General features: G+C 40.5%; 1 protein-coding gene across 2 annotated transcripts; it reads right to left on the bottom strand.

The window, feature by feature from the left end:
- Window positions 1-678: 678 nt before the first annotated feature.
- si:dkeyp-84f3.9 (zinc finger protein 836) lies at window positions 679-10259 on the bottom strand. Of its 2 annotated transcripts, none has more exons than XM_037676360.1 (3): window positions 10133-10259; window positions 8638-8761; window positions 679-4752 (listed from the first exon to the last, which is right to left on the bottom strand). In XM_037676360.1, exons 2-3 carry the CDS (start codon window positions 8752-8754, stop codon window positions 1459-1461), a joined length of 3411 nt encoding a protein of 1136 aa, XP_037532288.1. In that variant the 5' UTR covers window positions 8755-8761; window positions 10133-10259; the 3' UTR covers window positions 679-1458. The 2 variants fall into 2 exon arrangements, with proteins under 2 accessions (XP_037532288.1, XP_037532287.1); XM_037676359.1 differs by lacking the exon at window positions 10133-10259 and adding an exon at window positions 9627-9687.
- Between the last annotated feature and the right edge of the window lie 1524 nt (window positions 10260-11783).

Below are 11783 nucleotides of genomic sequence, written 5' to 3'. Positions count from 1 at the left end.
AGAAATGTAGTGTAGTAGAAAGTACAGATACTTGATGTAAAATGTAGTGGAGTAAAAGTAAAAAGTACCCACATTTAACTCTACTTAAGTACAGATACATGAAAAATGTACTTAAGTACAGTATTAAGTATACAGTATTTGTATTTAGTTACATTCCACCACTGATTGGATCATTCATAGATCCTCACTGAACTTCTGGAGTGAGTTTGCTGCACTGAAAGTAAAGGGGCCCAATAATATTGCACGCCCCACTTTTCAGTTTTTTATTTGTTAAAAAAGTTTGACACATCCAATAAATTTCATTCCACTTCACGATTGTGTCCCACTTGTTGATTCTTCACAAAAAAATAACATTTTATATCTTTATGTTTGAAGCCTGAAATGTGGCAAAAGGTTGAAAAGTTCAAGGGGGCCGAATACTTTCACAAGGCACTGTAACTTTTAACGTCATCTGTGTTGCTGCTCTCTTAGATTCATCATGAACAGGACAAACTGTCGTTCGAGACATTTCACAGAACTTTACTTCATTTTTACATGTAATAATAACCAATAAAAGTCTTCACACGCAAACAAAGACAAACTATATGAATACAAAAAATATTTTAAGACAAACTATAGCATCCTTTAATGCACACTGTAACGTATCAATCAGTAAATCATGATTTGACACCCCCCCCCAAAAAAAAAAAAAACCATCAAGAATCACAGGACAAAAACCAAAATGTACTTTTCCTCCAAAAGCAGTGAAAGATGCAGCTCACTGATGTGACAGAGGGGGAATGTTTGCTGATATTTTCTAAAACTTGAGCCCGTTTTCAAGTAAAAGTTCACAATAATGAGCATGTACAAAGATGATAGTCCTTTTAAAATACAAAATAAAAGTTCCCATGATGTAGAACAAATAAAAATTAAATTCCATGATCTCCCACTGAAATGGTTTAAACTCAAGGCAAGAAAACACCTGCGTGGTTTAAAATGTTCATAAATTCAGAGATTAAACATGTTGAGGTGCACTCTTTTGCTTTTAATGATTTTAAACCATCTTTTAAAGTCACACCCTTCACAGATCATCGATTCTTTCGCCTCATATAGTCCAAAACACTTTTCTCAAACTAAAAAATACTATCCAGTTATTTAGCCAGTCACAGCTTCAAGTGCTTCCTTTCAGTCAGTTTTTACTGCAGGTAATAAAACATCAGATTTTTGTGTGCTGAACTGAATAATAGACAAATGTGAAAGTTTTAAAACTCTCCATCTACAGAGTTTCCATTCCTTTATTTAAAATGTCACATATGACGATAAAAAAATAAATAAATCAAAGATAGTGGCATCTACCAATTGTTCTTTACAAAACCCAATGGATATGATGTGAGTAAACACTAACGACTTGTTAAAATACAGCCGGTCTTCAAACAGAACATGGTGCACTACATTAAATCTGCATTTCCATGCACGTTTTCACACCTGGCCTTTAGCATGCTGCAAATAATGGTGAAACAGATCTGAAATGGCACAAAATGCTTTTCCACACACGGCACAGTTTAAGTCACCAGAAGCTCCTGCAGGCTGTAATCTGCTGGTAGTTTTTGTCAGAGTGTTTCCTGGTTTATTGGACTTTTCAGGTCTGACTTCTTTGATTCTGTCAAGACTGGTTTGTCTTTCTGGGACTGAAAGTATCTTGATGGGATGCTGCCGAGTAGAAATATCCACATCATGCCCCCGAGCAGAGGCAAAAGAAACTATGGGCACTGGAGACAACTTTTGACAAACAGGGTGTGGGGTTTTACATGAAGAGCTCCAGGGATTGTTGCTGCTGGGAGGGCTGGACATCTTACTGCTCGACTGTGAAGTGTGATCGTCCATGAACAGGTCAAAATCAGAGTTCTTGTGCACGTCCTGCGTTGATGAATGACAGTGCTGATGAGTGAACAGCAGATCTAGAGTCTTATAGCTGCAGCTGCACTGCTCGCACTGATAAGGCTTGAACACCTTCCGAGGCCGATGTTCGACCCACTTGAATTCGGGGTGCTCCTTCATGTGTTTTTTGTAAGGCCCGACGAAGCGGAAGCCTCGTCCGCACAGTGGACACGTGAAGCGGCCGCTTCGCCGACGGTGGATTCTCTGGTGATGCCACAGTTCTTTCCAGCTTCTTAGCATCTTCCCACAGCACGTACAAGTGTAATGCTGACCTGGGGCGTGCGTGAGCATGTGGGCTCGGAGTCGGCCCATGTGTCTGAACTGTCGCCCACAGCTCGGACACAGATATTTCCTGGGATCGGATCTATTGTCTAGTTGGTTCAGCCTGGATACGAGGTGCGAGAGGTCATGAGGCGGTACGACCACCAACTGGAATGGATTCTCAATGCTAGCGGGGCGCTTCTTACGGTGGATCTGCGTCTGTTGTCGTTTTGGTTCCTGATTTGAAGCCGTGTCAGAAGCTGAATTAGGCCCTGATGGACCGTTTGCCATAGGCACTTTGTACCGGATCATCGTCATTGTACCTTCCTGCTTTATAAAAGCACTTGAGGTATTTTTGTCCGCTGCGCACCAACTGCGATGCTCGTTGAATTCAGACTTCCCACTGAACAGCTTGTCACAGCACAAGCAGCGAAGAAGCCTCATCCCCGTGTGACCTTTCATGTGACGGTTGAACTCCTGCAGACGGTCGAAAACTTTCTTGCAGATGTGGCACGTATACGTCAGAGAAGGCTTCGTCTGCCTGTTGGGATTCGAATCGTCATGGCCTTTCACTGGCACGCACCTGTGCTTTTTTGCATTGCTGTAATGACCGAAGGACTTTTCACAGCGTGTGCAGGTGTAACGCTTCACAGTCCAGTGCGTCAGCTCGTGAACACGCAGGAAATAAGACTGACCGAAAGCTTTGCCACATATATCACAGTTGTAGGGCTTCTCTCCTGTGTGGGTGCGAACATGCCTCGTGAGGGCGGACGGGAACAAGAAAGATTTACTGCAGTACTGGCAAACGTTTTTTCTCTTTTCTGGTGTAGGCGTGCTCTCAACTTCTTGGCCATCTTTAAAGTCGTCCACTTTGCTTGGCTTTTCAGGTGTTTTGTTGTTAACCTCATGCTCCAAGCTGTGAAGGCGCATGTGATGGGCATATTCGGACCCGAAGATTTTTAAACTGCAAACCTGACATTTTTCATACGTGTTGTTTTTTCTGTGCATCTTGAGATGAAGATTTAAGTTTGAATTTTTGCTAAAACTTCTCCCACATTCATTGCACGTGAAAGGTCTTTCCCCTGTATGAACACGTTGATGAACGACAAGCTGAGATAAAAATTTAAACAGGCGATTGCAGTAACCACACTTCAGCATTGTTTTAGCCCCTTTCTTAACGTAGATGATATTAGGGCTGAGGTTGGCGCTGTCTTCTTTCTGCACATCGGTTTTTAGTTGAGTGTCAGGATCCCGCTCCCCAGAAACTGAATCCTCCGATTTCCCTGTAGTGTTGAGAACAGATTTATTACTATCTGACTGTGACAATGAGTTGAAATGATCCAGATTTATCTCGGTACTTTCAGTTTTTACATTAGCAAGGCTTTCAACAGATTTAGGCGTTTCTTCAGAGGATGTTACGACGTTTGTGCTAGAGGGCTCTGTCCTCGGCAAGTCTTCATTGGTTGGAGGATTAAATGACTCGGGGGGGTTTGATGCTGACGGAGTTTCTTCAGGCTGAGTGGGTTCATCTACCTCTAAACTGCTCAAATCCTGTGACGGAGTAATTTCAGGCTGTGGCTCAGAAGGCTGCATTTTTGATGCCAACGGACTTCCTGTTAATTGCTGTTCTTGTACTAGCGCAGAATTAGAAGAAAATTGTTCACGGTTTTCATCCGTTTCAGTCTGAAGTGTGCCACTGCTCGACTCCACCGGTTGGTCTGTCTTGGCTTCCTCCAGCTCTGTGGCGTTGCTCAACACTGCTGCAGCCTCCTGAGAATCATCCAACTTGGGCACTTTCTCTGGAACCTGATGATTAATCTGAAGCTTATTTTGTTTCCTCCTTCTTCTGACCCCATGATTGTCAGATGCGCTGCTTTCTGTGGGAGCCGTGTCACTTTGCCTGGGGTCGTCTTTGCTCTTGTTTTCACTCTCTGATGGGGTTTGTTTATCTCCTCTGCTCCTTAGGCTCCGCACAGAGTTGATGAACTCTGGAGGGGGAATAGGTGGAGATGCCACAGTTTTTAACGCTGTGACCTCTGATTTTTTTGGTCGTCCCCTTTTTCTTTTTGCCGCCAAAGTGTCAGCAACTCCTACTTCATCTGTCAGGGTCTCATTTTGAGATGAAGCACTGATTAACTGACCATCTTCAGCGTTAGGCATATTGTCTGTGTCGCTGTTGACTAAACTCTCTGGTAAAGGTATGGTGGTGCTAACCTCTTTGTGTTGAACGATGTCGGGACCGGTGACCTTTGAATCTTTTTGGTCTTGAGCCTGCGACTGTTTCATTTTAGGCCTCCCACGTTTTCGGCGGCCCTCGACAGGTTGCTCATCGTTGTCCGTTGTGGAGCTGCAGGCTGCCCCAGAGGTCAGCTGCAGTTCTGCGCTCGTTCTCACATCTGACGACACATCCTCACTCTGCTCACAATTGTTTCTGCCTGCAGCTTCGGAGCCGATTTGGTCGACAGGCATTGGGAGTCCAGTTGAGTTTGATTCTGGGGCAGGCTGGTTCAGACTGGTCTCTTCCATTTCACCTCCCCACGTGCTGTTCTCAGCACATATTTTATCTTTAGAAAGCTGTAGAAGAAAAGAAAAGAATATGCAGAATTAATGGAATATTTTAGATTTTTTTGCTGTTGCTGAATTTGATGTAAACGAGTGTAAACCAAAAATCCTGTAAGAGGAAATTGGTGAAAAAGTTGTTTTAAGATAGCAACAAGCTAATCTAAACAATCTCTTAGTCCTTAATATAGTGCAAGTGCACACTATAATAAATCTACACCTCCATACAACTGTAGTGAACCTGATCTGACCTCAAATTCTGATCAGATGAACAGGGACTGTTATTTCATTAATCTGCATCCAGAAATACAGTTTGAGCCATCTGGTGACTTTCTTTCTTGAATTAATCAAGCAGAAAAGACAATTCTCTATGATCATTACTATTTTACAAATGTTTGATAATCAAATTGTGTTAGTTCACTCAATGTTTACAGGTTGAAGAAAACTACTCATTTTTATTTTACATAAACAGTAAGTAATGATTTTTATTCCTCATTCAAAGAAGAAATCAGGTTAATATGCATTTCTTGATTTTCTGTCTTCAATGAGCCAGGTTGTAAGTATGTTAAAGGTCGGTTTTCGGTCAACTAAAATGTTTACTGAGAACAAATGTCATGTTTAACTATTTGAGAAGATACAGAAGAGTTTGACTCCACGAAGTCTGGTTTTCTGTAATAATCTTTCTGTCTGTTTTTAAACAATCTCATTTTCTGCCCTCGAATTTGATAACATCTTACATCACAAACCACACCTTTTCCTGGTCCATCGACCAATCAAAAAGCTCTCAAATGACCCGGAAGTCGACCCATTTAAAATGTGGCAACTTCCCAGTTCATGTAGTTGCTGGAGTTGCTGGAGTTGCTGCAGTTGCTGCGCTCAGGAATGAGTTCAACTAGAGAGTGCACAAAGTCTGAAGTCTGAAGCCAGACGCTGAAGATTAATGGAGCTAAAAAGAGTCTGATGCTGCAGAGCTCTGAGAGTTCCACACAGAGTGCTGAAGAGTGATGGAGTTCTAACTCATGAAGAGAGTTCTTGGATGCAAACGCGTTCAGGATGATCCAGAGACGTTTTGGGATTATAACTTCTGTTTGAACAACCTCGTACGACTCTCGAAGGATTTCAGCTGCTCTCAACGGAGACGCTGAAAGAGTCTGAAGGATTCTATACCGAGCTGATTTATCATCAACCAGGTAACGATTCTAAATGACCAAGCGTACCGTCGCAAGCTGAGATCTGATGGAGCGTGCACGTTCTGGTCAAACAGATTAATTCCCTCACAAATCTCTCTGTAAGATAAATCTCCATTTCCATCTTAAACTCTCCTTTCTCCTAAAATCAGTACAGATATTTTAGAAATATCTGAAGCTAAGTCCTCAATCACCGCCGTGTGATTGAAGTTCATTATTTGTGAAACTTGTCTGTTATTATTTTCATATTTTGCCAAATTAATGTAAATGTTTGATGTTAAACTTTGATTCTGAAAATAAATGACCGCATTCATTTGATGGGTCAAAGATAATAACGTCTCTCGTTACATTTCTGTTAAAATTCAATGCACGACATTTACACAGTCAGAAAGATGAGGAACTCGTGAAAAGTATGAATATATATCCCTATATGACATACTACAGTTGGTGGCCCGTAACGTGCTCATAAATGACTGTAAATTCGTGTAAAGATTGATTTTTTACATGTTGGCATAAAAGAAAAATAACAGTTGTCAGCTGTGATTGAACGCAGCGCGCTGCTGAAGCTGCTGCACCGCCTGAAGTCAAAACGCTGCATGTTTTTAAGCGTGTTGGTCTGTGAAGCTCACAGGAAGCTGAAATAATGTCATATGTCTTTGTGAAAGCTGAAATTGTACGTCTGTTATCGTAACTAAAAAGGTTTTGAGCTGGGTGAAAACGCTCTATTCTGTTTAAAGACGGTCCAGATGCGGTTCTGGACAGCTCGGTTCTGGAAAAAGTTCGAACGAGTTGTTTTAAACGGTTTAAAAGACGTTGTGCCACGGAGCGCCGACTCCGCAAAGCTCAGAGTTGATTCGTTACATTTTTTAACAGAAAAAGTGCATTTTGACAGTTTAAAAGACGAAAAGTTGACGAATTTTAGTTCACGCTAATCTAGCATGCTAGTTGTTACTAACGTTTCGTGATTGGTTGAATATTGCTGCTGTGGAGCGCTCTGATTTGCTGAGAAGGTTGACTGACGTGGCTACGTCATCTCCTCTCAACCCTGCGCTGCTCTGTCATTGGTGATTTCAGTCACGTGACCCGGAAATGAAAATTCGTTTTCATAGGGAAATAAAATCTGCTTTTTAAAGCTGAAAAGCGCTTTAAAAGTGTATTTTGATACGCTGGTTAAGTTCTTCGAAGCATACTCGCTGAAATTTTGCCACGTTAGAGTTTAAAATCCGTCATTAAATGATGTTTTTTGAACAATGCTAGCGATGCTAATTTTAAGCTAACAGCTAACGACCGGAGCCTTCACTACGCTTAAAATCACTAAATAAAGCTGCCATATGTCCAGAAAACTCATGTTCATGCATAAAAGTCGTGCTTGTTGAAACTACGCCACGTTTACGCTTAAATTCGTTCAGAAATGTTGATTTTGACCGAGTTTAGCCGAAGCTAACTTTAAGCTAAGCGGCTAACAACAGGATGTCAACCGAACGTCACAGGAAGTCGTCATAGACTCCTGCTGGTAGAAAGCTAAACGCTTCCCCCTCCTGGAGAAACTTTAAATCACAGTTTCACTTCAGTTTTAGGTTTAAAGAGTGAAATTAAACGTTTTTATTTTTCTGTAAGGCATTTTTGAGTTAACAAACTTCCTCTAGCTGAATAAACACTGTTATCTTGCATTTTAAAAGTTATAAAGGTATTTATGCAAAGAGCATTTACCAAAGAGACTTTATTCACTGGTAAGCCCTTATAAAGGTACAAAATAAGTTAGGAACTTTTTAAAAAATAGAAACGGTTCAAATATTCACAGAGTTGAATAGTTTACTCATTTTGCTTGAAAGATAATACACGTTTAATTGCAAAATCACTAAATAAGAGTAAACTTATCAGGAAAAAGAAACTTTTCTGTTTAAGTTGCCACCTAAAAAATAAATCTTCCTATTTAATTTTAAATAGAAGTCACTGACAGGAGGACAACAGGAATAACAGTTTTTCTGAGGAAGGACTGATTAATCCTGATACATCATCAACTTTTCTTTTTCTTTTCACAACTTAGTTCTATGAGTAACTGTTAAAATAGCAAATTTCTGGAACAGAACGGTTTAAAAAACGCTTTAAACTGATTTGCTGTGAGACTTTTTAGAAAAGTGCAGGTTTATAAAAAATTCTCTAATTCTCCTCTCCTGGCCTGGCCAGGCCAGCGGTCACTCTTTCAGGGATGAAGATGTTCACATCCTGGACAGAGAGGAACGATGGTTTGAGAGAGGAGTAAAGGAGGCCATCTTTGTGAAAAGAAATCGTCCATCGTTAAACAGGGGTGGAGGCCTCCGGGTTCAACTGTCCCCCTCTTACAATGCTGTGATTGCTAGTATCACTCAGCCCTCTGTGAACAGTAAACAGCCATCAGTGTGCTAATGATCCATCGTTAGGCTGATGGTCCTTCTTGAGCATGTGATCAGCTGGTTTTGGTTGTCAGCAGCGAAACTGGTTGATCCACTCTGAGAAGGTGCTATTTAAGAGACTGAGCTGAATACAGCTCCTCAGACTGAGGAAGTCTCTCGGATGAGGGACGAAACGTTTCTACATTTTTTTGTTGATTTGCTTTGTTTTGTTTTTTTGAATGTCCAGAGGACCAGATTTAACTTTTTTAGACTATACTAGTATACTTACTAATAGTACAAATGTGAGATTGATGTGTATATTTGTTAATCTGACAGGCTACCTGCTTGCAGTCCGAAGAGGAGTGAATGAAAGTGTGAGGAAGAGGCGTCTCCGAGGTCAACTGAGAGACTGTGTTTTGGTCACTGCTTTCTCTGCCGAAGGACATTTTACTCCCCATGTCAACTCTGTGGAATAAACAGAGACAAGGAGGCTGTAACGCGTAAAAGTGACATTTACAGCAAAACACTATCATGTTACAATGTCTGCAGTATTAAAAAGGTCTAACGTGTGTATGAACTAGGTGCAACGCCTGTTTGTGTTAGCATAAACTGGCTGGTTTGTGTTTGACCAGTGCTAATGAACATGTGTCATCAGTAAACTGTAAGGAGCAGATAACTCAGCAGCACACAAACGCTGGGCCAGCTTGTTTGTCCAGATCTACGGTAAACGTACATAAACATAGTGTTAAGATCAAATCTGAGAAGTTATTTCATAATAAAAACCAACCTAGAAAGATAAAAAGCAGCAGTGTTCAGATTGTGGTAAGACACGGTTTGATGGAATAAGACACACACCTAGAAACTAGTCAATCACTCCACATTTTTATAAAAGTTATGATTAATTTTAGTCTTGCAGGTTAGCATTATAACTTATAAGTATGACCCAAAATGGAAGAAGCGGGTAAAGATAATGAAGTAATGATGTCCACAACAGATTTTACCTGTCGATTAAGGCTGAACGTTAGTCTCAAAAGCAATACAATCATTTCCTGACCAATAAAACTAAATAAAACAAAGCAACACTTTGGGCCCACGTAACAAACTGCACAATGGATTCTTGTGACATAATCTGCTGACACACAGAAAAACTGTTTCAAGCTGGAGCTCACAAAAAACAAAGAACACGTGAACGCCTCTCTTGCACTGTACGAGTCAAAGTTAGCGCAAGTGAACGCACCATCTTTTTGATACTTGAAGAATGACTAAACAAAAACAATACAAAAAAAGACATTTTTTAAGGTGCAGGATATGTGCAGTACAACAAACCCACCTCATTGGTCCAGATAAACAAGCGGCAGCTAATCTATGTCCGCTGCTGACACATTACATCTAGTAGAGGCTTTTTGGTGAACTAAAATCACACGAGCAGGTGGCTTTTGTTTGTCCCAACCTAACCGTGCTCCAGGGGGTTGATTTGTCGGACACTTATGCGCGACTTTTCCCTCTTCAGCATCCAGCAGCTAATAAAGACATGACTAACAATGAGGCGTTTCCGATTGTAGGCCAGATAGCTAGCGTCGCTTTTTAACGCTACAACCTAACGCGTTTGCTCGAACGACTATCCCATTTACCAGTAAGGCGTGTGCAAACCATTTCCCAGCACCGGCTGCGTAATGTGATGGAGGATAGTAGTGGACGGAGTAAAACTGTCTGCATGCGTGGGCAAGTTCCTACGTCGCGCGCAGTGGCCGTTCCTCTGCTAGCTTAGCACTAGCTAACTTAACCTAACTCCGTGGCTTATTTGTTTTAAATTAAATGATACAGGGGGACAGAGACCTGATAACCGAGCTGGTAACGAAGACCAGGCCTTATCTTCTTTTCGAAGCCGTTTTCTGTGTTGGGGAAACTCGGTACCGACGCACAAAGCAGCCATACAGTTGTCAAATCACACAGCGTGAGTTAACGGAGCGGATACTTCACGTTGTGTCGGAAATATCAATCATCCTTCCGGAAGCGATACGAAACGAAAAGAACAAAACAATAACAAAACCCCACGCGCACAAAGCTGTCACGGTTTCATGAACGTGCCCATTTTATAGATCATACTCCTGGGAAAAAAAAACATAAAAAAATGTAATTTGCTTTTAGTATTTTCTAGGTGTTTATTGTAGAATAGATAGAAAACCTACGTTTAAAACGTGCTCAAATGTTACTGCAAGTTTTCCTGTTCTCTAAACAGAAGCTCAAGTTCCAAATTGAACACGATGATGTGTTAATTAAAATATAACAAGGCCTGTAAAACGAACAGATACAACTTTTATTTGTGTCAAATCTAGCCTATAATCTAGAGTTCTGTTCAGTGCCCTGCGATGACTTCTGTAGTTACTTGGCACTATAAACTGAATTGAAAATTAGAGTCTAAGAACAAAGGGTTTATTGGGGCATAGACCCAGAGCTCCAAAGGATTATTACAGCTTTCACTAAAGTGATTATTTCCAAATGCATTGCTTTATTTATCTGAGGTGTAGACGACATGACTGGAGGGCTTTAAAAATAAATAACATTAAGTGTTTTTGTGTTTGGATTTACTACTGTTTTAAAATCAACACAGTACTACTATTACCACATTCTGTAGTTTCCAAGTTGTGTTTTTAATTATTATTGCTTTGCAGACGGCTGATGTTATCACCCACCATGAAAGAGTAATATGTTTGTTAGCAAAATATTTAATTAATCACCAGATGGATTTGAAAGAAAGTTGCAGGAAATAATAATAGAGACGTATACAACTTTTGGAGTCAACTTGATTCCAGTTGTCCGCCACACATTAGATATATTATATACATTCCTTCCTTTATATATAGTCCTTCCTCCCTGTGGCTATCAAACTTCTCAACTCCTCCCACTTTCTGCAATAAAAATTAATCCTGTACTACAATAAACTCTTTTTATTGTTTCTGTCTGCACCTGACCTGTTTAGAACTTAATTGTTGGTATTTTTATATTCTCTGTTGTTTTCTATATCTTGTGTGATTCCTTGTGTATGTTCCTTTGTACTGAAACTCTGGCACAACAATTCCCTGTGGGATTAATAAAGTTCTATCTGATCTTTTATTACAATAAATCTTTTACCACTTTAGCAATCTTTTTTAAAGATCTGAAGCTCTCGACCTTGACATCTCTAAGAAGCAACTGCTAAGTTCCTGGCAAAAACCAATGCAGACATGCTCCTGTTTTTAGCTTTCTACCACTTTACGATGTAGCTGTTTTTGTTTTGTTATTTCAGTATAATTTCTATTATTTATTCTTCTCAGTTTGTATGCTTTTATGATTGTCTACTGTTGTCGTCATTCTTTGTTAAAATCAGGTTTCTCTTGTAAACGAGTCCCGAGGCTCAATGGGACTAACCTGTATAAATAAAGGTTGAATAAACCATATTTATAGGGCATAGTCCAGCCCTCACTCCCCAATCCTTAATCCTGCCCTA

This window comes from Nematolebias whitei, chromosome 5, assembly GCF_014905685.2.
Source record: "Nematolebias whitei isolate Nwh7 chromosome 5, NemWhi1, whole genome shotgun sequence".
In the NCBI taxonomy this organism is placed as follows: Eukaryota; Metazoa; Chordata; class Actinopteri; order Cyprinodontiformes; family Rivulidae; genus Nematolebias; species Nematolebias whitei.
Note: the sequence above shows the minus strand (reverse complement) of the source record. Positions and strands in the feature narration are given on the sequence as shown.

Coding starts and splice junctions, on each gene's coding strand:
- si:dkeyp-84f3.9 (XM_037676359.1), bottom strand. Junction 4,753..8,637: donor CCTCTTCGGACTGCAAGCAG/GTAGCCTGTCAG, acceptor TTTCTTCTACAG/CTTTCTAAAGATAAAATATG.